Source organism: Eptesicus fuscus, chromosome 13 (assembly GCF_027574615.1).
Source record: "Eptesicus fuscus isolate TK198812 chromosome 13, DD_ASM_mEF_20220401, whole genome shotgun sequence".
In the NCBI taxonomy this organism is placed as follows: Eukaryota; Metazoa; Chordata; class Mammalia; order Chiroptera; family Vespertilionidae; genus Eptesicus; species Eptesicus fuscus.
In genome coordinates, this window is record NC_072485.1 from 36,879,410 (window position 1) to 36,905,863 (window position 26,454).

The 26,454-nt window shown below is 40.6% G+C and overlaps 1 protein-coding gene across 2 annotated transcripts in view; it reads left to right on the forward strand.

The window, feature by feature from the left end:
- The window catches only part of NARS2 (asparaginyl-tRNA synthetase 2, mitochondrial), a 123,257-nt gene that overhangs the window by 8,922 nt on the left and 87,881 nt on the right, over nt 1-26,454 (forward strand). For both annotated transcript variants that reach the window (XM_008150019.3, XM_028158344.2), the window contains one exon: nt 5,038-5,118. In XM_008150019.3, coding sequence (XP_008148241.2) covers nt 5,038-5,118 — 81 coding nt within the window. The remainder of the gene's footprint in view (nt 1-5,037; nt 5,119-26,454) is intronic.

Below are 26,454 nucleotides of genomic sequence, written 5' to 3' on the forward strand. Positions count from 1 at the left end.
TTATGTTTCCCTGCTTGTTTGCATACCTGCAAATCTTTGGTTAGGTGTCAGACATTATAAATTTTAAGCTTCTTAAGCTTTATTCTGGTATGCAGTTATTTGAAAACTGTTTGATCCTTTGTATGTTGGTTTTAAGTGGGTCTGAAGAAGTTCTCAGTCTAGGACTAATTACTCCCCACTACGGAGGCAAAGCCTTTCTGGGTCTCTGCCAAATGCCATGTGGATTACGAACTTTTCCAATTTGGCTTGTTCAGACACAGTTTTCAGCCATACATGAACACTTGACACTGGTTCCTCTCATCTTTTTGGGTGGTTCTTTCTCTGGCCTTGGATGGTTTCCTCACGAGCATTTGCTTGATCATTCCTGTACCTGATACTCCAGGTGACCCTCTACACATCTCTGGAGTTCTCTGCACAACTCTCTCCTCTCTGGTACCCTGTCTTGAATTTTAGCCACTTTTGTCTCCTGAGACTCTCAGGGATTCTGCTGGGCTCCACTTTATTACCCCCTCTCTCTGCCATGGCCTGGAAAACCTCAGGATAGTAAGCTGGGCTGCTGGTGGGGTTCACTGTGTTTGTTTCTCTCTCTCAGAAATCACTGTCCTTTGATGTCTGATATTCAGTGTCTCGAAAACCATTCTTTCATGTGGTTTTCTTGTAGGATTTTTTGTTTTGCTTTTGTCTTTTTGGTTTTTCAGGTAGGAGGGTAAATCTGGCCCCTGTTTCTCCATATCGATAATAGACATATTTTATATATATAGTTAGCGCAGATTTTGAGTTACTGATGTTAATCAAGTAGATTGATCTAATGACTTAAAGACATTGTCTAGTTTGGTTTTGCCTTTCTGCCATTTCCCCCACTGGGGAAAGCCACAGTGAAATGTTGTTGGTAAGTTGATGAGGTAAAGGGATATGCCGGGCCAGCTCAGCCAAGGGTTCGGCGAGCCTGAGGGAGGGCGGTGAAGGATTGAAGAAAAGACAGACAAGAGAATATAGCTGGGTCTCGGTGGATCTCCTGTGCCTGGCTGAGGCCACAGAGAGAGATCCAGATGGCAAGCTGAGCCTTTGTTTTATAGCCAGAGGTAAACAAGGTAGTGGTCACCATAGTTACAATGTTCTTGTGAGTTTCACTTGTTTTGGCAGCACTTGCTGCACCTCCCACAGCCCATTAGCTACCCACATAGGATCTAGGGGGCGTCATAAGGTCAAGCTTAATTATGCTAAGAGGGCTGTGCCCTCTAAACTGGGACTTGTTTGTGGCTTTGCCAACAGATCAGTCCCAGGCTTAACCCTATAGCCACTCCTACAAAGGGATCCTTCCCCTGTGAAGGGGGGTGGGGGGGCAAAAGGGAAGGAATGATCCAGAAGATAAAGTTCAGTTATTCCATGCGCTTTGGAATTCTTCTTATGCCACTTCTTCAGATCCAGCTAATTTGCAGAGATTGTTTAATAGCATACCCTTCCTTGTATCCAAATTTATGCAGTCCTTGACGTATTGTAGCATGCCAGGAGAGTTCTTGCACTTTAAAAAGCTCCTTCAGAGTTGATTTCTGGTAAAAAACAGCTGAAGAACATCATGACTTTGAAATATAGACTGTACTTTTGAATAAATAAAGGAAAATAAATCACATTATACAATATCATCCCATTCTAGTTTGAAAGGAAGCATTTACATATATTCTCATAAACTTTCTTATATAACTTCCATGTAATTTTTCAGTAGTGCTTGAACCACAGAACAGAAAATTGGTTCAGATTTTAAAATGTTTTCTCCTATGGCTTTAACAGCTGGTAAAATTGGACCAGTTTTAATTCTGAAAGTTTTATAGGTTTTGGGCCACTAGGTGGTGGTATTGGCAGTCCATTGACAAGTGGGCTTTACCTACTTCATATATTTCTTTATTGAAGCTTTTGCAAAAATGTAAACAATTTAAAAATAAGGGAAGAAGCTAGAAAAATATCTGAAGTAAAAAAAAAAAAAAGCAAAATTAAAATTAAAAAAAATACTTTAAGTAGTTGAAAAGAAATTTTAGCACTGTTGGTGATAGTTATAAAGTAGGTACTTATTTTAAAGACCTGGAAAATATAATCCTGATACCAGCTCCTATAATGTTACCCATTGTTCATGAGACAATGAGGATTGAATTGTTTAAAGAAATCACAGGAGAGTGATAGGTCATATTAAATAATCGTTATATGTTTTCTAGTATTTGGTTCTATTTCTGGGAGTTGTTAGGTTAGGCTCCCAAAAGAGATGTTAAAATGTAAAATATGTATAAATTTCAAATCTAAAAATATAGGAAAAAATAAACTTGAGCAGTACCTTTTTAATTAGAATATTTTAAGCATCTAGAATTATTTATTTTGGGTTGAGTATCAAAAGTGTTTTGTTATAACTTGGTTTTCTCATAAAATTGACACATTTGCTCTGTACTAAAACTTGGCTATTTAGAATCCTCAAGGAATGAGTTATTTAGAAGAACTGAGTTTCTCAAATAACAGGATTATCTCTTGAGGCACCAATTTTTCTAAATACCAGCATACTTCCCTGGCTTCCTAAATTGAACCAGAAAACGCTTGCCCTTTCTTGATGAGTCAAGGGTCTTCTTTTGAGTATCAGATTTTTCCCTCTTCTGAATGGCAGTGCTTTCAAAGCCTGCCACAGTGTGGAGTATTCTTTTTCCCTGTGTTGAATGACCTGACTGCTGTGTCTTTGAATTCCTGTGATTGCTTTCTGTGGAATTTTTTTCTCCTTTTGCTTTTACTTTTTGTTGCCAGTGGTGTGCCTATAACTAACATTGGTTGCCATATTTTGTTGTTGTTGTTGTTCATTCTGATAAATAAGGATACTTATTTTGGGGGTGTGTGAAAGAAAAATATAGTCCATGAGTCATTGAGTGGTGTCTGTGGGCCGTAGTACACCAATGTGTGTGTGAAATCATTACCTGTAATTTTCAAATGCTCAGTGCCTTATGAAATAGTTGGTTCTAGTATGTGTATCTTTCGAAATATTTAGGTATTTACAGGTAGTGGGTGCAATCTGAAAAATTGGATGAAAGTGTGTGCTTTTATTTTTGGTTCCTTGTCTGGCCTTCATACCTTTAATTAGGTACCACTTTGCTGTGGGAGAGAGCAGGTATCTCACACTGGACCCTCGTTGGAGCAGTTCCTGACAGGACTCCTTCACTCCTTGCTACTTATTTTCCATTTTATCTTTCTGCTTCCCTATCTGCTTTTTCATTTTTGGACTTTGTTCTCAATGCTTTATTATTCTTCCTTTGTACCCTTTATAGCTTTTGGCGGTAATTTTCTAGACTTTGATATGATAAGCCTTGCTACAGCATTAAGCCTTAAAAGGTTAGGTGACACCTTTTAAAGGTTTAGCATTAATTGAGTATTAAGAGTAATTCCCAGTACTCAAGTGATTTTTTTAAAAAAAATATCTCATACAGTTATTTTTATAAGATTTACAGTGTTGTTTCTTGTGGCAGTTGACCAGTTCTAACTTTGGGGATTATATTTAACCGTTAAATTTTCTCCTCCCTCTTCCCCACCCTCGTTTCCTTTGGATTTTTCATTTCCTTTCTTTGTTTACTGCGCTCATGCTCGTAGTTGCCTGCATTTGTGTGGAATAAATGATTCATGTCCATAATTCTTGGCTCCTGAGAGATAAAAATTTTATGCAGTAATGTTGTTATTGATTATTTTTCATCTCTATAATATGCCCTGCAGCACCTCTAGGCATGTTGCTCCCAGATTAACTACATATTTGAATACTTTCTAAAACTCCTAATTTAGAGTTTGAATATTTAATCTGTCTGCATCATAAGGCAAGTTGTTAACTGCATACTTTGTATCTTAGCCAGAATACTTGAACGTTTTTATGAAGGGGGGCAAACTTGGGAGGTCCCTGGTAACACACTGATACATTTTATATTCCACCAGTGACAGGCAAAATTTAGCAGAGGTTAGAAGTGTATTATAGGAATTTATTGTGTTGATTTCAAGACCACAACTTTTCCATTAAACACATACTATTCTGCCTTTGCAGCCTAAGTCCCCTTTAGTTACCTCCATCTCCACCCTGCACCATTTATGCTGCATGTAACGTTTTGCCTATATCCGTAGTAAAAAATGAAAGAAGCTTAACCTTGAAGTTGTTGGGTTATTTCAGACCAACTAGCAACAGCTTTTGTGGTTCACTAATGGAAATAGTCTCAGTCTTTGGAGCGGAAAAATTTCAATTGGGCACCTCAGTAATTTGCTGCTCAGAATCTTCCTTGAGGCAAAGGAAGTGCACTGCCTGTGCTGTGTGCAGCGCTCTGTGCCATCAATTTAATGACAGACTTCCTAAAAATCATTTCTGCCTTGTTTGCTGTTCATTTCTTTAGTCTCTATTTGTCAACCTTCATTTTTCTCCTTTTTGGTGGTTTGTTACAATTTAGGATCTCATTGCAAGATAACTGAATTTTACATTGATCACTTTGTATTCCTTTAGCATTTTTCTCCTTTTTGGTGGTTTGTTACAATTTAGGATCTCATTGCAAGATAACTGAATTTTACATTGATCACTTTGCATTCCTTTAAATGTGGGCAACATTATTATACATTAACCTTGAGTGGGTTAGTGTGTGTGTGTGCACGCACGCGTGAAATCATTACCAGTAGGTTCAAAAAGTGGAAGAAAAAATAGTACCAGAGGGAGACCTTGAAGACCTAGGTTCCACTCCTGGGTTGCCACTGGCTAGCTGTGTGACTTGGGAATTCATTAAACCTTTCTGGACCTCAATTTCCTTATCTTTGAAATTTAGGAAATTGGACTAGATAATGTCTAACTCACTTTCTAATTTAAAATTATTTGTGCTTCTATTAATAGTAAAAACTCAGCTTGATATTTCACTATGTTTATTTGGGGAGTTAGGGAAGGATTTGATATGGCATTCTCTTAATGCTATTTTAATAGTATAATGATCTGTGTTCCTGGAATTTTTTCATATACAAATATATTGAAAAAAGTGGCTTTTCTCTTTCTTGCAGGACAGTGGCTTTGTGCATATTCATACTCCAATAATCACATCCAATGACTGTGAGGGGGCTGGAGAACTCTTTCAAGTTGAAGTAAGTTGTGCTTCCCATTTTGGGGATATATTGCTCTCTGATATTTTTCATCTGAGGGTTTGTTTTACATTTAATAAGAGCTATGTGGAGAGACCATGACCAGAACCTGAAAATTTGTCAATAATAATACTTAAAAAAAATATGGAAAAATTCATACTTCTCTAATTCCTGCCCTACCAGCTTCATTACTTATTTTGTGACTAAAATAAGTAGATTTTTAGTCTAGTACTCCATTTGCTTTTCTTATATATCTATGAATTGGTGAACTGAAGAAACTTGAAGAGATTAATAAAGATTCTAAGATATCCTTTGTGCAAATGCAGCCCCCAGTTAATATTTTTTGGATATATCATATTTTAAAAGATAAATTAAAATAGAAAAGTATACATGTGAATATATTCTTTTTCAAGGTCTTTAAAAAATACATTTTTCATAAGAAATGATATATGATCTGTACACTTCACAAAGGCTCTTATTTTAATTCTTTATTTAGCAATCGTTTTTTGAGCTCCTAATAAGTTCCAGGCATTGTCAGCCTGCCTGTGAAGGTCATTTAAAATTTACCGGTTTTTTGACTGGTGGGCAGTTGAAAGCTCTTTCATTTACCAGTCTGCCATCCTGATTAAAATCATTGGTCAGTAGTATAATGGGACAAAAAGAAATGTATGTGGATGAGTAGTGTTTTTTGTATTTCTTTCATTTACTCACTGATTTCTTTATCTCTGAGAAGTCAAGATTCTTTTCACACAAGACTTATATATAACTGCTCTCTCTCATTCATTATGTTTTCATTCTTCTTTAGGATTTTAACTACAATTGACATATAAAATTAACTATTAAGTTTCAGGTGTACAACTTAGTACTTAAACATTTATATAATACTAGAGGCCCATTGCACGAAATTCATGCACGGGGTGGGGGCGTCCCCTCAGCCCAGCCTGCACCCTCTCCAATCCGGGATCCCTCTCACTATCTGGGACTGCTGACTCCTAACTGCTCACCTGCCTGATTGCCCCTAACTGCCCCCCCTGCCAGCCTGATCACCCCTAACCACCTCTGCCTGCCAGCCTGATTGCCCCTAACTACCCCCCTGCCAGCCTGGTCGCCCCCAACTCCCCTCCCACGCCGGCCTGGTTGCTCCCAACTGCCCCCCCCCCCATGCCGGCCTGGTCACCCCTAACTGCTCCTCCCCGCCAGCCTGGTCGCCCCTTACTGCCCCCCCCCTGCCCCCTGCCGGCCTGGTCGCCTCCAACTGCTCCCCTCTGCCGACTTGGTCGCTCCTAACTGTCCCCGCGCCCGCCGGCCTGCTTGCCCTTCACTGTCCCCACTGCCAGCCTGGTCGCTCCCAACTGCCCCCTACCCTGCCGGCCTGGTTGCCTCCAGCTGCCACCCCTGCCGGCCTGGTCACCCCACGCAGCCTGCTGTCCATTCGTTTGGTCATCCCTCACTAACCCCCCAGCCAGCCTTGTCGCCCCACACAGCCTGTGTTAGGTTGTCCGTCTGGTTGTTTTGGTCGTGACGGCCCCTGGCTTTTTATATATTAGGATACAAAGTAAGTCTAGTACCCATCTGATACCATACATAGCTATTATAGTACTATTGACTATAGTCCCTCTGCTGTACTCTACATCCCTGTGACTATTTTTAAAACTGGCAGTTTATACTTCTTAATTGCTTTACCTTTATTATCAGCCCTCCAACCCCCCTCCTATCTGGCAACCATCAGTTTGTCCTGTATCCATGAATTTGCTTCTGTTTTGTTTGTACATTTATTTTGTTTTTCAGATTCAACATATAAGTGAAATTATATGGTATTTGTCTTTTTCTGACTTACTTTTCTTAACATAATACCCTATAGGTCCATCCATATCATTAAAATGGCAAGATTCTTTTTTTATTGCTTAATAATATTCCATTGTATATATGTGCCACATATTCTTTAATTATCTATCCATGGACACTTGGGTTGCTTTCATATCTTAGCTATTATATATAATGCTGCAGTGAATGTAGGGAGCATATATCTTTTTAAATTAGTATTTGGATTTCTTCAGATAAATATCCAGAAGTGGAATTGCTGAATCATATGGTAGTTCTGTTTTTTCTTTTTTTGAGGAGCCTCCATACACTTTGATAGTGGCTGCACCAATTTACAATCCCACCAACAGTGCACAAGGGTTCCCTTTTCTCCACATCCTCACATATACTTGCTTGTTGATTTATTGATGATAGACATTCTGACAGGTGTGAGGTGATATCTCATTGTTTTAATTTGCATTTCTCTGATGATTTAGTGATGTTGAGCAACTTTTCATATGTCTATTCAGGTCCTCTGCTCATTTTTTATTGGGTTGTTTCTTTTGTGTGTGTTAAGTTGTACTTATATATTTTGGATATTGTCCCCTAATTGGATGTATTATTGATGAATATCTGCTCTCATCCAGTAGGATATCTTTTTGTCTTGTTGATGGTTTCCTTTGCTGTACAAAACCTTTTTAATTTGATATATTCATTTATTTTTTCTTTTATTTATCTTGCCTGAGGAGACATATCCAAAAATATTTGTATTGCTACCAGCAACATCAGCTACCTATGTTTTCTTCTAAAAGTTTTATCTTTTCAGGTGTTAAATTGTAGACTTTAATCTGTTTTGAGTTTAGTCTTGTATATGGAGTAAGAAAGTGAATGTTAGCATCTGTATATATGAGTTCAAAGAAGATAGCACATGATACATTCAGCCTATTGTATCCACAGGTTCTGCATTCACAGATTCAACCAACCACAGATTGAAAATGTTCAGAAAAAAAGTTCTGTTGTTGCTATGTATTATGTAGTTAGGCCTACAATGGTTTCATCTGTACTGAATATATACAGACATTTTCCTTGTCCTAATTCCCTAAGCTTTATAGCATGACAACTATTTACATAGCATTTACATTGTATTAGATACTATACATAATCTATAAATGGTTTAAAGTATATGGGAGAATGTGCATGGGTTATATGCAAATACTACACCATTTCGTTTATTTTTTATATATTTGTATTGATTTCAGAGAGGAAAGGAGAGGGGGAGAGAGAGAGAGAGAGAGAGAGAGAGAGAGAGAGAGAGAGAGAGAGAAACATCAGTGATGAGAGAGAATCATTGATAGGCTGCCTCTTGCACACCCCCTACTGGGGATCGAGCCTGCAACCTGGGCATGTGCCCTTGGCTGGAATCAAACCTGGGACTCTTCAGTTCACACGCCTATGCTCTATCCACTGAGACAAACTGGCTAGGGCTACACCATTTCATATAAGGGACTAATTGAGCATCTGTGGATTTTAGTATCAGCCGGGGGTCCTGGAATCAATCCCCTGCAGATACTGAGAGAGTGTATATATAAATTATAAAAATACATTTTGTTCTGTGTTTGTGTTATTAGTTTTCTGTTTGCAATTTAACTGAATATTGCACCTTGTTCTGAATATTGAAGTGAAGAAGAATCATTTACTTAAATACCTTTTATGATCCCTAAACCACTAAATATTAAAAAGTAAATGATAGTGAATGGAAGGTATAATTTAAAGGTTTTTTTGTTGTTGTTTTGTTTTGTTTTTACCAATAAGAAGGGAATTATTAAAGAGATCCAAATTAAACAAATAAAAAAATCTCTAACTAATTTAACCTTTTGCACTCGGATGTCGAGTGTGACTCGACACGGTTAGCATTAGAATAAAGGAATCGAGAAAAAAGCAAGCGAATGCAAAGGGTTAAAAAGTGATAAATTTGAAAATAACTGCTTTGCTACCATAAGCAAGACTGAATAATTAATTACAGTATGTGTATTTTAGCCTCTAAACAACACAAGGCAAGTTATCAATTAAGGTAAATATATAGGAAGGGGAAAATATATATATATATATACTAGAGTCCCAGCCTGCACCCTCTCCAGTCTGGGACCCCTTGAGGGATGTCCAACTGCCCGGTTAGGCCCGATCCTACCTAAACGGGCAGTTGGACATCCCTCTCACAATCCAGGTCTGCTGGCTCCCAAATGCTTGCCTGCCTGCCTTCCTGATTGCCCCTAACTGCTTCTGCCTGCCAGCCTGATCACCCCCTAACCACTCCCCTAACAGCCTGATTGATGCCTAACTGCTCCCCTGCCAGCCTAATTGCCCCTAACTGCCCTCCCCTGCAGGCCTGGTCACCCCTAACTGCCCTCCCCTGCAGGCCTGGTCACCCCTAACTGCCCTCCCCTGCAGGCCTGGTCACCCCCAACTGCTCTCCCTTGCAGGCCTGGGTTCCCCCTAACTGCCCTCCCCTGCAGGCTTGATCGCCCCCAACTGCCCTCCTTTGCAGGCCTGATCCCTCCCAATTGCCCTCCCCTTCTGGCCTAATCGCCCACAACTGCCCTCCCCTGCTGGCCTGATCCCTCCCAACTGCCCTCCCGTGGTGGCCACCTTGTGTCCACATGGGGGCAGCCATCTTTGACCACATGGGGGCAACCATCTTGTGTGTTGGAGTGACAGTCAATTTGCATATTACTCTTTTATTAGATAGGATAGAGGCCTGGTGCACGGGTGGGGGCCAGCTGGTTTGTCCTGAAGGGTGTCCCGGATCAGAGTGGGGGTTCCCTTGGGGCGTGGGGCCGCCTGGGCGAGGGGCCTGTGGTGGTTTGTAGGCTGGCCACGCCCCCTGGTGACCCAAGCGGAGGTCCTGGTATCTGGGATTTATTTATCTTCTATAATTGAAACTTTGTAGCCTTGAGCGGAGCCAAGCCTCCTGCTTGCTCCGTGGCCACAGCCATTTTTGTTGGGATTTATTTATTTTCTATAATTGAAACTTTGTAGCCTTGAGCAGCAGAGGCCAAGGTAGGCCAGGGCTGCGGAAGGTTGGATTCCTCCATCACCGGGGGCAACTCAAGCCTCCTGCTCTCTCCAGCTCCGTGGCTGCCGCCATTTTTGTTGGGATTTATTTATCTTCTATAATTGAAACTTTGTAGCCTTGAGTGGAGGCCTGGGTTGGCCAGGGTGTGCGGAAAGCTTGGTTTCCTCCATTGCTGGGGAAACACAATCCTCCTGCTCTCTCCGTGGCCACAGCCATCTTGGTTGGGTTAATTTGCATACTCGCTCCTGATTGGCTGGTGGCCGTGGCTTGTGGGTGTAGCGGAGTGGTGGTTAATTTGCACATTACTTTTTATTAGATAGAATTTCTGAAGCTAAACAACTGTTCTATATTCATAGTATTTCAGGGCCAGGTTAAGTAATTTTGTGATGGAATTAGACTTACCTATTCAGAGTACCTGAAGATGCTCCTAAATTCATTGATCCTAGACTCCTGCAGTCAGGATCTAAATCAGGTTTCAGGGATGTGTAGCTTTTTGCTATGATCTGCTGTCTTTGTTGTTTTCAGAAGTTCAGCTCTAAGACTTGTCTTCTGCTCCCCTATCCTTTGAAAGCATTGCTTCTCATTTCCACCTCACAGACCTCTGTCCTTCCAAGCTTATGTTAATTTTCTCCTCACTGCATGTGGCATCAAAGGAGTTTGAATCTTGGCACCCCACTGTTAGGAGGAAACAATTTCATATTTAAAGTTTAGCTTCTCTTAATAGTGCTCTTTTTTTGCTCTGACAACACTGAGGTGTCAAGTTTGATGACAACAGTAAGAAGCCACCTTGAAATGCACAGTAAGAACATGCACTTCTAAACACTGCTGAGAAATGAATGCATGTCTCATTATTTTAGTTTTCTTTTTCCTCATGTTTATTTCCTGCTTTAAGACTTTGTATATTTGTTAAGGGTTGGGGGCTACTGAATACATATGTAGAAAGTTCCATTCAGGACATTCGTTATTCAGCAGACATTTGGTATCATCTGTGTTCCAGATGCTGTGCTCAGTGTTACGAGGGATATGAAGATGTGACTGAGGTTCTTACTGTAGAGGTGGAGAGTTGGCAGGGTCAATGGAGGCAGGAGCATGTTTTTCCTTCACTCTCAATGTTAATTATCTTATAATATTCCTTGATGTACACGTTTTCCTCTTTGTTTAAGGCCTTGAGTTTCCACAGTTATGTTTGGTCTTTACGATACTGGAGTAACTAGTTTATCTCTGAGAAGATAAAAGAGACTAAAGGAAGAATTGGAGATTGATGGGAAATAGGTGAAACTGCCTTATGTCTATATTTGAGGATATAGTGTTGCCAGTTGTAAATGATATGGAATCTAGAGGAAAATTATAATAGTGAGGATTGACTTGGTTAGAAAAATCTTCAAAACGATTATGTGACTTGGCTGTACCCTAGGGAGAGTATTCCAGGTGGGGAACAATGTGAGCAGAGTCTTGAGTGTGAAGTAGCAGGGTTTTCATTGGAATCTGGATGGACGGATTGGAAGGTTCATATTGGTGGGTAGCTATAAGAATGAGGAAATGGAGCAGGTTTTTAAAAAAACAACTTGATACCATAAAATTCACTCACGTAGGTATACATTTCCATGGATTTTAGTTTATTCATAGGGTTGTATAGTCATCATCATAATCTAATTAAAGAGCTTTTTCATCACCCCGAAATGAAACCTGGTATCCATTAGAAGTTCCTTCCCGTACGCACCCCCAGCTGTAGGTCACCTAAAACTACTCCATAGATTTGCCTTTTCTGGAGCATTTTATATAAATGGGATCATACAGCATATGGTCTTTTGTGTCTGGCTTCTTTCACTTAGCATAAAGTTTTTGAGGTTTATCCATGTTGTAGCATATATCAGTACTTCATTACTTTTTATATTCAATTGGTATTCTATTGTATAGATATACAACATTTGTTTATCCATTTAGCAGATGATGGATATTTGGATTGTTTCCACCTTTGGGTTATAATGAGTAATGCTACTATGAACATTTGTGAAAACATTTGGATGATTTCATTTCTCTTGGGTGGAATTGCTAGGTCATATGGTAACTCTATTTTGAGAAACTGCCAAACCATTTTTCAAAGTGGCTTCACCATTCTACATTCCCATCAGCCATGTTCCTCTACATCATTGCCACTTTTTATTGCCCTTCTTTTTTTATTATAACCATATCAGAGTGTGTGAAGTGGTATCTTATTGTGGGTTTTCTTTTCTTCTTTCTTAACTGATTTTAGAAAAGAGGAAAGAGGGGTGAGAAAGAGAAAAAGAAAGAACATCGCATTGATCAGTTGCCTCCTGCACACGCCCCAACCAGGAATCAAACTTGCCACCTTTTGGTGTATTGGATGCCTCTCCAACCAACTGAGGCAACTGTGGGTTTTTTTTGCTTTTTGCTCTTGAACATTTACAATTTATATGTAAATGTGTTATTCACATTTAAACTTTTATTACAATTCTTCTTTGCCAGCGTGTGATGGGTAAACGGTTACATATTATGAAATTCAATTAGACTGAGAAAAATCTAAGAGAAGTACTTCATATAATAGGAACACTGCTCAAGTCTAGAATTTATACACTGAAGTACTTTATAAAGTGAAGAAGGAACTGAAAGTGTAGGGCTATTAAATGGAATGCAAGGAGACATGTGCAATTTTATATCTGAATCTTATACTGTGGAAAACCCCATACCTAGAGTTTTATACTGAATCTCATACTGTGTTCTGAAGTATGGCCCTAGGTTGGTTTGCATTTTTTTATTATTTTGGTTATATATATGTATATATGTGTGTATGTATATGTATATGTATATGTATATGTATATATATATCATAAAATTTACCATTTTACCCATTTGTAAGTGTACAATTCACTTCATCCTAAGGGTTTTAAGGGTGGAGATTTTAGGGGAGGTCCCAGGAGAAGATCTCAATAGAATATTCAGCAGATTTCCAGGTGTGTCCTTTCAGGGTCTAGGTCTCCACTGACTGATTGGCCAGCACCAGGGTGGGGTCATTATCCAATGCAGCTGATCCTGAGGTCAGCCTTGTCTTGCTGGTCTGGTTTTGCTGCTTTTCTGGGCCTGGAGCTGAAATACAACTGAGGCCTAGATGTTATCTCTAGGGAGGAAAGGTCAGGGGGTCCAAACCTCATGCTGGGTGAGAAAAGGTACTGTGGGGACAAGGTCCCACACTACAGTTGTCCCTGGCCAGGCACCTGGGACTTTTCACCTTGGTGACCTTCTGGCCCATCATCCTTGCTCTGCTCATGTCTATCTAACTGCCTACCACATGACTAACACTATGCTTATAGGTTGTACGAATTAGTGGAAATAACATGTATGAAAACTTAAAATTGCTATGCAAAAATAAGGAAAACTTAATATGCAGGAGAAACCCAAAGTTTCTCTTTTCCAAGCTGTTGTGCATTCTAGAAGTTATTGGACAGAATTTTGATGCTTGCAAATTTTTATGGCTAGGTTATTTATGGCGCACATCATTTTGGTTATGCTTGATGTTTTCACTTTTTAATACTCTTACCTGTTTCTTTTAAATTTTTTAGATGGTATGAGGGCTAACCCAGGTCAAACTTCTTTTCAAAACAATTCTTTTTCAGCTAATGTTAATCTTTCCCTTCTTCCAGCTCCTGTTGTACTTGTGTTCAGTTGCTGTAGCCTGTTTTAATATTCAGTTCTTTAATCATTTCTTGACATCAATTTTGTTTCTCATCTAGATTGTAAGCTCCTTAAGGGGAAGAACTGTGTCCTCTGTGCCACAGGACACAGGTGCAACATTTGGGTACCTGTTGATTAATATTTTCTGTGGGCTCTTTTCATTTGCAGAACTTTCAACCTTAAGAGTTGCCATTTTCTTTTCTGTGAGGATGTTTGTTGCTCCAGTTAAGGCCCTGTTTCTGCATGTGCAGGTGAAAAATGTGTAGGTCCTATGTAGGAAGATAGATAAGAGACTCACAATAATGTTTGCCCCTGGGCATAGGGCCTACTGTTCTAGATTCTTTGAATTTTGTTATTATAGGTTTGTGTTACTTAACCCTTTGCACTCGCTTGCTTTTTTCTTGATTCCTTTATTCTAATGCTAACCGTGTGGAGTCACACTCACATCCGAGTGCAAAAGGTTAAAAACAACAAAAAGGTAATGCACAATTCAGAAGTTAAAAAGTCAGTTTCTCTTCCACCCCTGACTTGCAGCTACCCTCTTTATCTTTCCCATAGACGTCACTGTTACCTGTTCCTCTCTAGAGAGTTTGTACCAAACTCTGTCAGCAATATGTGTGATGCTGTTACTTATGAATTAGCTGTCAGAGTGTATTGCCAACATTTAAAACTTTTTAATTTGATGTGTTGCTTTTTCAATGAAAAGAGAAAGTGCCATAGTAGAACTAAGAGAAGCAAACCTTGTTTTCAAGGGCACTGAGAAGAGAACTGACCTGGAAGCTGGTGTGCTCTCACTTATCTTGTGTTTTTGCCACTTCCACTGTGAAGTGAGGATCTTGTGAATTAACACCATGGTAAAAAATATTCCCTTAGATTCTGAATTGATACAGCTTGCTGCTGCTGCTTCCTATTGAAAAGACTGCGCTTATTTCTTCCGTCTGCTGGTATCCACCAAATGGAGTACATTCTTAAAATGATCTAATCCCCATCAGACACACTGGACTAAAATTGCACTATTTGATTCATCCTGTAAATATTTGTTAAGCCTTGTTTTTTTTCTTAAAAGTTCTGTGCTAGTGCTATTTGACTTACAAAGTTATTTCCGTTTTGTCTCTCAGAAACATGAATTTGCAAGATATTTTTAAATAGGAAAAACAAAATGCTGCAATAATAAATACCACCAAAATAATGTGAATTTGATTTGTATTTCCAAAATAGCTAGTGAAATTGAATATCTTTCCATATATCGGTTGGCCATTTGTATGTCTTCTTGGGAGAGGTGTCTGTTCAGGTCCTCACAGTGGCCAAGATCTGGGGGTAATCAAAGTGTCATTCGATAAACGATTAGATCAGTGGTTCTCAACCTTTTTAATGCCGCCACCCTTTAATACAGTTCCTCATGTTGTGGTGACCCCCAAACATAAAATTATTTTCGTTGCTACTTCATAACTGTAATTTTGCTACTGTTATGAATCATAATGTAAACATCTGTGTTTTCCGATGGTCTTAGGCTCTACAGCAGTGGTTCTCAACCTGTGAGAACCGCTAGCAGGGTCGCCTAAGACCATCGGAAATAATTTTATGGTTGGGGGTCACCACAACATGAGGAACTGTATTAAAGGGTCGCGGCATTAAAAAGGTTGAGAACCACTGGATTAGATAAAGAAGATGTGGTATGTGTATACATACTTACTGAAGAGCTCGAGCAATTCCATACATACTATGGATTATTACTCAGGTATAAGAAAAGATGAAATAGTGCCATTTGCGGCAACATGGATGGACCTTGAGAATATTATGCTAAGCGAATCTGTCAGAAAAAGCTATGAACCATATGATTTCACTCGTATATGGGGTATAAAACTGAAACTCAGCCCAGCTGGTGTGGCTCAGTGGTTGAATGTTGACCCATGAACCAAGATAGAGAAGTTGCTGGTTCAGTTCCCAGTCAGGGCACATACCCAGGTTGTGGGTTGGATACTTGGTTGGGACCCTTTCGGGAGGCAGCCGATGGATGTTTCTCTCTCTCTCTCTGTCTCTGACTCTGTCTCTCTGTCTCTCTCTCCCTTCCTCTCTCTAAATATCAAATAAAAAAGAGTCTCCAGGTGATTCAAATGTGTCTTCAAGGGTATATACAGAATAGTAGAAGTCCACGTTCATAGACTCTGCTTTGCTAGATAAATCCAAATTTTTACAGGAAGTGAAGAAAGAATTTAAACTCCTACCAGCAGGGTGCGCTGTTCTACATCTTTGTCAACACCTGATATTTTCAGTCTTAAATTTTTGCCAATGTCATGGATGTAAAATGAGATCTTGATGTGATTTTTTCAATTTGCTTTGTTCTAATAACTGTTGAGATTGATAATATTTTCTTAAGGCTGTTGGCCATTCCTCTTCTATAGTATTTTCTATTGTGTTGTCTTTACATATCAGTGCTTTTATATTCTGGATAACATTAATCCTTTGTTGAGTATATTGTTGCTGATCTTTTCTCCCAGTTTGTGGCTTGCCTTTTCTCTTTCTCTGTACTCCCTTTTGATAAACAGAGTTCTTAATTTTAATGTAGAAAAGTTTCAGTCTTTTACTTTATGGTTTGTGCTTTTCTATCCTGTTTAAGAAATTCTATATTATCTCCTAAAAGTTTTATAGTTTATGCATTACACTTATATGTCCTTTATCTACCAGGAATTGACTTTTGAGTATGATGTAAGAGTCCAGTTTTTCCCCCAAAAATAGATAACTATTTCAGTACAATTTATTGAATAGTTCATTTCTCTTCCTGTAATCACAATTGTCATCTCTGTCATAAATTAAGTTTACATATATGTGTGTCTATTTCTGTGCGCTCTACTCTGTTCTATTGGTTTATCAGAATATCCCTGTGCCAGCACCTCACTCTCTCAATTGCTCGAGCTCTTCAGTAAGTCTTAGTATGTAATAAGTTAAATCTTTTGACCTAATTTTAGGCTATTCTTGATCCTTTTCTCTTCCATGTAAACTTATGAATTATATCTTGGCAAGCTTTAAAAAAAAACCCCTATTTGGTCTTTAATTGGAATATCATTGATTCTGTAGATCAGTTTAGAAAAACTGGTATCTTTATGGTCTTAAGTGTTCCTATCCCTGGACATGGTATAGAATTCCATATATTCCATATATCCTATGTTATTGGATATATACAATTTTAGAATCACTTTTTAATCAAATAAACCTTTAACTTTTAGTGATCTTTTTTTTCCCCAAGCACAGCTTTTTCTCTTATGATCTATTTTTTTTTATATTAATTTAACCATAGTTGGTTTTGATCAGTATTTGTTTGACTTTTTTTTACTGTCACTCATCCTTTTTCTCAGCCTTTTTTTTGTCTTATGTTTTAAATGTGTATCTTGGAAATAGCATATAGCTCAGATTTTTAAAAAATTAATTGCTGTAGCCCTTAGTCTTTTCCCTTTTTACTATTTAATCTAGTCCACTAATCTTTATTGTGATTGCTTAGGCATTTTGATTTTTAACCATCTTATTTTGTGCCTTTTGTTCTTTTGTTTCTTTTAAAATACTCCCTCCTTTTCTTGCCTTTTTTAAATAAATTAATTTTTTTTCTCATTTTATTCCTCTTCTTCCCCCCTCCTCCCCCCCCCCCCCCCCCCCCCCCCCCCCGCCCCACGACTAGTTTAGAAGAGACTGATGGAGTAAAGGAGAAGGGAGAGTTTAAGACAATGATTCTGAGTCTCGACTGTATATTGAATTCACCAAGGAACCTTAAAAAGTATGAATGCTTGGGCTCTGAAATTCAGATTAATTAGTCTGGGATGCAGTCTGGCATGGGGGATTTTTAAAGCTTTCCAGGTGCTTCTAATATACAGTCAGTATTGAAAGCTACGGCCCCTGGAGAAACTGCTAAATGTATGACATCAAATGTAGACATAGGCTTAGAAAGTGAGGTGATCATGACCAACACCCTTTTAACCCCATAGTTACAGCTGCTTTGTCTCTACCAACTAGGAGAATTCACTAACTAGTTCAGTTTTTTCTGTTATACTAGTATGCGTAGATTTGTATTGTTGAGAATTCTGAATTAAAATTTGTTTTTAAAAATTAAAATGAGCTGTTTCTCAAGAAATTATTTCGTATCCAACAGACAAAGCCGACACATGAAATTATAGACAGCATAACTATTTAATTGGGTTTTATAAGGGTAATTATACAGAATTATTTATATAGAATTATTAAATATAAAATCTGGCTCATCCTATATAATAAAAGCCTAGGTGGCGTCATGTGACGTCGTCACAAGATGGCCACCGTGATGTCACAAAATGGCCACCACAAGATGGCCACCACAATATGGTCACCACAAGATGGCCGGCAGGAGAGGGCAGTTGTGGGCCCTCAGACTGGCAGGGGAGGGCAGTTGTGGGCAACCAGCCCGGCAGGGGAGGGCAGTTGTGGGCAATTGGGCCAGCAGGGGAGCAATTAAGCATCAATTGGGCCGGCAGGGCAGCGGTTAGGGGGCAATCAGGCATGAATTTTGTGTACTGGGCCTCTACTATTTTATAAGTGTGCTAGGAGAATTTTCAGGTGCTGCAGTGATCAGAGATGTCTGCATGGGCAAAGTAAGCAGTTGTGACCCTTTTTTATATTTCTGTCTTTGATTTTTGCCTCCAACTCTGTCTTTCACTTTCTTCTTCTAAAATTACTCAAGTTCCTTTCCAGAAAGTTAAATTGGTAGGAGTTTGAATAAGGGAAAAACCCAGGGTGAGAAGTAAGCATATAGGGTGAATTATTTATGAATATCACTTACCTAATACAAAAATTCTTTTTTCCAATTAATATTAAGTACATAACATGTGATAGGAATATAGTCGTGAAAAAGTACACAGACGTCTTTTTCCTCGAGAATGTATATCTTTGTGGAAAGGGAGGTACAATAAATGAAATATTTACAATAAAAAAAGTAAAAGCTGTAGCATTTTACGTATTGTGGTAACAGTCTGAAGATAGCTCACTAGTGTACTCTGCTTTCCAGTATTTATACCCTTCTGTGGTCCCCTCCCACACTTCATTCAGGCGGATTCTGTGTAACCAACAGAGCAAGGTAGAAATGAAGCTTCCTTGGCGAGGTCGTAAACCTCACAAACTCTGACTTTGGTCTTTTGGAATGTGAGTTCTGGAGGAAGCCTGTGTCGTGTAAGAAGTCTGACCACCAGGAGACCACTGTGCTTTGAGCTAGCCCAAACTAGTCATATTGGGAAAGCTAAGTAGTGAGACAAAGATTCCTGGCTAGCACCCAGCTGTTTCTGCCATCCCAGCTAAGGCACCAGACATGTGGTTGAAGAAGTCATCTTGGTTGTCTAGCTCAGTTGAGCCTGAAGATGACTTCAGTCCCAAGGGCCATTTAGCTGTCTACACCAGTGGTCGGCAAACCGCGGCTCGTAAGCCACATGCGGCTCTTTGGCCCCTTGAGTGTGGCTCTTCCACAAAATACCATGGCCTGAGCAAGTCTATTTTGAAGAAGTGGCGTTGGAAGAAGTTTTAAGTTTAAAAAATTTGGCTAAAGAAATTTCAATCATTGTACTGTTGATATTTGGCTCTGTTGACTAATGAGTTTGCCGACCACTGGTCTACACTAATAAAAGAGAAACATGCAAATTGACTGTCCCTCTGCTACACCCACCAGCAAATCAGGAGTGAATATGCAAATTAACCCAACAAAGATGGAGGCGGCCATGGAGCTGGAGTGAGCAGGATGCTTGGGTTGCTCCCGGCGACAGAGGAAGCCAAGCTTCCTGCCCACCCTGGCCTCCACTCAAGGAGGGGCTGAGGGCCTGGGTCACAGGGGGGCGTGGCCAGCCTTAAAACGGCCCTCAGCCCCTTACCCAGGCTGGCCACACCCCCATGGGGTGAGGGTCCTCGTTGGGGGGCTTGGCCAGCCTGAAAACGGCCCTCAGTCCCTCACCCAGGCTGGCCAGGCACCCCAGCAGGACCCCCTACCCTGAAGGGGGTGTGGCCAGCCTGAAAACGGCCCTCAGCCCCTTACCCAGGCTGGCCACGCCCCCATGGAGTAAGAGTCCCTGCTTGGGGGCATGGCCAGCCTGCAAACAGCCCTCAGGCCCTCACCCAGGCTGACTAGGCACCCCAGCAGGGACCCACACCCCCATGAGGTGAGGGTCCCCACTGGGGGTCTTGGCCAGCCTGCAAACAGCCATCAGCCCCTCACCCAGGCTGGCCAGGCGCTCCAGTGGGGACCCCCACCCTGAAAGGGGTGTGGCCAGCCTGAAAACAGCCCTCAGCCCCTCACTCAGGCTGGCCACACCCCATGGAGTAAGTTTCCCCACCCTGAAGGGGGTGTGACCAGCTTGAAAACAGCCCTCAGCCCCTCACCCAGGCTGGCCACGTCCCCCCAGCGGGGACCCTCACCCCATGGGGCGTGGCTGGCCTGCAAACCACCACAGGCCCCTCGCCCAGGCCACCCCACGCCCCAAGGGAACCCCCACCCTGATCCGGGACACCCTTCAGGGCAAACCAGCTGGCCCCCACCCGTGCACCAGGCCTCTAGCTATACTAATAAAAGGGTAATATGCTAATTAGACTGGGAGACCTTCCAGGAGACCTTCCAGATGTTCTTCTGGACAAAGCCATGATGGCTGGGCCGAGGTAGAGGCGGTTAGAGGCCAAGAAGGCAGGCAATTGTGGGTGATCAGGCCGGTGGGGGGGAGCCATTGGGGGTAATCAGGCCGGCGAGGGGGGGGGCAGTTGGGGATGAGCAGACCAGCAGGGGGGCCAGTTGGGGGCAAGCAGGCCATCAGTGGGGGTCAGTTTGGGGTGATCAGGACAGCGGTGGGGGGCAGTTTGGAGTGAGCAGGCCAGCAGGGGGGCATTTGGGGGCAAGCAGGCCAGTGGGGAGGGCAGGTGGGGGCGAGCAGGCCAGCAGCGGAGGCAGTTGTGGGCGAGCAGGCTGTCAGGGCGGGCCGTTGGGGGCTGGCACGGGGGGCAGTTGGGGGTGATCAGGCTGGCAGGGGAGGGCATTTGGGGGCTAGCAGGCCAGAGGCAGGGGGCAGTTGGGGATGAGCAGGCCAGCCGGCAGAGTGGTTAGGGGCAATCATGCAGGCAGGCAGGCAGGTAGGCAGGTGAGTGGTTAGGAGCCAGCAGTCCCAGATTGCGAGAGGGATGTCCTGTCTGACTACCGGTTTAGGCCCGATCCTTGTAAACCGGCAGGACATTCTTCAAGGGGTCCCAGATTGGAGAGGGTGCAGGCCTGGCTAAGGGACACACACTAACTCCCTCCATGCACGAATTTCGTGCACCAGACCACTAGTAATCAAATAAGAGACCCCAAACAAGAACCACCAGCTGAACCCACAGAATCATGAAAAGTAGCTATAGATTGTTGTTTTAAGCCACTAAGTTGTAGTGATATGTTACCCAGGAAAAGATAATTAGAACATATGGTGATTAGTACTGTGGAGAAAAGTAAAGCAGGAAGAAGAGGTTAGGGATTGCCAGAGAGAGAGATTCAGGTTTATATTGGGCAGTCAGGAGAAGCCTCGCTGAGAAGATACTAGTACTCTAACAGAAACATGTTAGATGTGAGGGAGGAAGTAATGTTGATACCTGGGGCAAGGACTTTCTAGTCAGAGGCACAGCAAGGACAGAGGCCCTGTGCTGGAGCCTGAAGTTTTCAAGAAATCACCACAAAGGTCAGTGTGGATGGAGCATAGGGAACAAGGGGAAGAATTGTGGGAGTTGAGGACACACAGGTAGAAGGAGGTGGAAGTAGATGCAGATTATATGGGGCCGCGACCTTCAGCTTTGTAAGGTGCAATACTTTTTATAGCCAATTTATTGAGATATAGATAATATAAGCTTTTTATGCACTCAATTTAAAAAAGAAAATAATACAATGTTCTGAACATAATATAAAGAAGACGAAAGTAATGTCATTTCATTATGTAAATGCTGTAGTATGACAAGTTTAGAATACAAGTAGCCTTTATATAAGTTACTGACTTTGAGAGCTGCCAAGAAGGAGCTTATATTCCAGTGAGGAGACGGGTACATACACAGTTGAATAATAATATAAAGCAGTATATGATTAAGTGATAAAAGATTGGTAAAGTATTATTTCTTGGGGAGAGGGGCAGGTGCATTCTATTGGCGGGGGGGAAATACAGCATAAGCAAACAAAGTAAGAACGATTAAGGCAAAATGAGGGGGAACAAGAGCAGTTGAATTTTAAGGGTATTATCAATGTTTTTCTGTTTTTGAGTGTTTTTAAAATGGAGAACAGTGGGAAAGAAGCCCTGAATGGTAAGGTAGGTTAGGACAAAGAAGACATACTACAGAACCAATGAGGATTTGGAAGCATGGGAAAGACCTGATGAAGGCAGAAAGAATAGGTTAGAAGAGGAAGTGGTAGGAGAGGAGGCCATTGGTATTACATCTAGATGTAAGTGATATGCACTGGGTCTTGTTAGCAATTACAAAAATAGAAAGGACGGAATAAAATAAAAGATTTTAGGTGTTAAAGGTGAAGAAAAGGTTTGGAACCAACGCTTCATGATCAGAAAGGACTAAAAGGGGAATTTTTTGGATAAGCAATATTCCAAATTTGCCGTGACTACTTGAATATTTCCTTCTTACAACCTCCTCCCAAGATTCTCATTTTTCCCCTTCATCTTAATAAGTGGGAGAAAATATTCATTTAGTTGATATATACAAGTTGTTTAGGGACTGTCACCCTTAAAAGAACAAGTGAGTTTATTTGGGAATAACAGAGGGATTGCAATTTGGGACATGCAAACGATGGCGAACCATAGGCAAGTCTGAAGAGGCAAAAGGGCAATCATTTTTTTTGAATTCCAGGAGAAAATGGGGAGGGTTGTTTTGAACAGGAGTCCATTGGTGGAGAGCAAGAGTTTGAAGTTTGGGCAGTTTCTTATTGGCAATGAGCAGAGAGGGCAGTTGCTGTTGCTGAGGCAAGAAGGGAAGAAACAGCCTTCTTCCTACTGGTTCCATAAGCTGCAACGAAGCTTCCCTTTATGGCCTCCCCACTCCATTTTACATAAGGTTTCCTTTATTCACTTTCACAGAAGGGTCTAGAAAATGAGGTGAGAAGATAGATAATGGTCTGGGACACCTCCGATCCATCTTTAACCCATTCTGACAACTAATAAGCCAAAATCAATATTTTGTGAACGATAGTGAGGAAAATGGTTGGTACCTTTTTCCGTACCCCTTCACATTTGGCAGCAAATCTGACTTTTCGCAGTTTGCATTGTTTCTCTTATGAAAGAAAAAAAAAAATCACCTTTTGTTTTGTTCCAGCCTCACTGGGCCCTTGGTTCTTCCCTTGCCTTGTTCATTCTCACTTTCTCAGCAGGAAGGCAGACTGTTTACAAACAGTCTGAGCCAACAGCTCCTTTCCTGCTGACCAAATAGTTGCCCAAATGAAACCTTTCTCAGGGCTGAGAGTGGGTGTTCTGGTTAGTGGGTGTTCTGGAATGTAAATGGATCCTTATTTTAAGAAAGATTTATTTTTATACTAGAAGTTCAGTGTACACACACACACACACACACACACATTTGTAACGGTTACAAAATATGGAAACATTAGAAATTATTAGACCAGCAAAAGGCCTACTTAGATAACTTGTTAATAATAAGAAAGTCTCAAAACTAACATAACCAGCAATGTAGAATGCAGTTTTTGGAGCCTGTTTCCCTAGGCGTTAGTTATAAGCGAGATAACATTCTGACGGCATGCCAGGGCAATTTCTATAGCGTGATAGCAGCCCCCTTTGAGACACAACTCGATGGGGAACATAAAATGACCAAACCACAAATCTTTGGAGCCTATGTTTTGTTTTACATGATCAGAATTCCATACTTAGGAAAGACTGATAAACTTTTTTATAAAAGCATTTTGAATCCTGTAGCATTATTCCTTTTGCACAAGGAAAAGAATAGGGGAACAGCCTGGTATATTAGGAAGATGATTGTTCTAGAAGCTGAAGAATCTGGATTCTCTGACTGGTCTTGCCAAAAACTGGTGTTGTATGCCATTTGGCTTAATGTTTAACGCGACATTTTAAAGCTTCAGGGTCCTTTTTAAATATAGGTAAAAGGAAAGTTGTATTAAGTTCTCATCTACCTCAAAGGTTCTTTGATTCTTTATCATGTGTATCATGAAAGGCAAAGCCTCTATAAAACCCTCAGGTGGAATAAAGGAAGAAATGAGGATATTCCCTGGTTATGTGGAGCTTACAGGTGGTGAGTACGCTCTTTTCCCTCGTTCTTTAAAGGAAATTGCAGGTTAGGGCAACGGCATGCAGTTTTGATTTTAGACCTTTTATAGGTTTCTGTGCCGTGCTTCATTTTTATGCATTCTGCTCTCAACTTTTCCTTTCTGGAATTATGAGTAAATAGGATAGAGAAAAATGTGCGGGTGGGAGGGTAAAGTAGAAGATGGAAAAAGAGTAAAAGGAGATAAAATAGATGTGGGTGCATCAGTACCTATGGCAATCAAATGAATTTTCCATTGTTGATTATATTCCTTTCCACTCTTCAGTTAACTGCTGTTTACCCTCTCCCTGCTGCAATTTTACACAAGGCGGAGTCAGACTTGTGTGGGTTTTTCTATTTCATTCCCTTGAGATTTTAAAATTACTCAGCTATATTCTGCTATGAGAACAGATAACTGGAGGGCAATTCAAAATATTTATTTAATCTTTTCTTGGAAATCCTCAAAAAAACAGGAGGATTTTAGACCTCCATGATAATGAAACTCACTGGGATACATACATTTAAACATTTTTGGTAGTTCTTGGTTTCCCTTTTCTTGGCTCTGCATTTTCTCTTTTCCAGGGGCAGAAAAAGCTGGCAAAAAAATTTTTTTTTTCTTATACAGAATGGAGAAAGACTACATTAAATTGTGTTGCACTAATAAACTGTATATAATCTTGGAAAGTTTAGTTGAATCAGAATATTAAGAGTAGGAGGGACTTTAAAATAATCCATTGTGATTTTCAAATGTTTTTGCTCAGAAGTCTTTCCCAAACAAAATCTTATACCAAGATCCAGTATATAAATTAGATAGAAGTAATGACTCTGTTTATCAGGTAGCTCTAAACTTTATTTGTTTGGTTGATAATTTTATACCCATTATTTATATGAATCTCTAGCAGAACATTAGAAAGTTGGGAGATTGCAGGAAAAGTCTTAGTTTTGTAGGACTTTGTACATATTACAGACAACCTTGACTCCTGCCCACTGAATGCCCCTATAATTTCCAGTATATTTATTAGGGAATATTATCATCACCATTGAGAAGCACTAATCTGTCATCTTTACCCCAGTAATGTTACCCAGTTCCAAGGCTTTGTGTACCACCTAAATACTGAGAACTAAATTTCTTTAAAAATATGTTTTTATTGATTTTAATCAGAGAGAAGAAGGGAGAGGGAGAGAGAGAAACATCAATGATGATGTGCGGCTGCCTCCTGCATGCCTCCTACTGGGGATCGAGCCCACAACTCAGGTATGTGCTCTGACCAGGAATCAAACCGTGACCTCCTGGTTCATGGGTCGATGTTCAACCACTGAGACACATTGGTTGAGTGATAACTACAAATTTTTACCTCTAGCTCCAGCCTTTTTCTGAGCTGCAGATTTGTTGAAGCAATTGCCTATTTGACATTTTTCCTGTTATATCCAATATACATTCAAACATAATATGTCTTAAATATAGCTCAATTTCTTCCTTCCAAAGCCTCTTTGGCTTCTCGTCTTTCACAATAAAAGTCACTGCTACCTCCTCAATTGCTTAAGTTAAGAACCTAGAAGTGAAACTTAATTCATGCATCCTCTGCTGTCTTCTCTAACCCCACATCTAATTTATCAGTACATTCTATTGACTTAGCTAACCATAAATCCTCAGCCCCTCCATTTCTATTTCCAACGTTACCTGTCTAATTCAAGCAACTGTCTTTTATCCTATTATCTAGTCTCTTCTCAGACACTAGTGTAATCTTAATACGTATTCCACAACTCTGCTTAAAACATTTCAGTGGTTACTCTGTGTTCTTAAAAATTGAAACTCCTTATCATGATTTATAAAGGCAATACAGTGATCTCACTTCTGCTTACCTTTCCAACAGAGCCTTTTAACACACTAATGCTTGATCTTCTCAAGCTATAGTAACCTACCTTCTACTCCTCGAATATGTGAAGCCCCCTTCCCACATCCTGTTCTCATGGTTGTTCTTTGTTCCTGGAATATTCTTCTCAGTACAGAGTATCCCAAATGCATTCTCATCCTTCAGGTTTCTGCTTGCATGTTGGTGCTTCAGAGAGCTGCCCCTCCCCACTCCACCCATCCCTGACTCACTTATCCCAACATCTTGTTTCTTTGCATGTTCATTTTCTTTGTTCCCCATTAGACAATGGAAGCTCTTAAAGGGAATTGTCTTATTCATTATTCTGTCTCCAGAGTCTAGTACAATGCCTGGATGGATGGATGACAGGTATATGCAGGTTAGTATGGAAGTACATAGGAAGGTCATCTTTCCTAGCCTAGGTGCAGAGTGGGTGGACCTCTGGGGAGAGGGAGCATATACTGTGTATGAAAACCCAGAAGTTAATAAGAACTTTTATATATATATATATTCTGAGTGGCCAGATTATTATGTGTTCAGAGATCATAATAATCTGGCCACTCAGTGTATATCCTATATAATAAAAGGCTAATATGCAAATTGTCCCCTCGGCCAGGAGTTTGA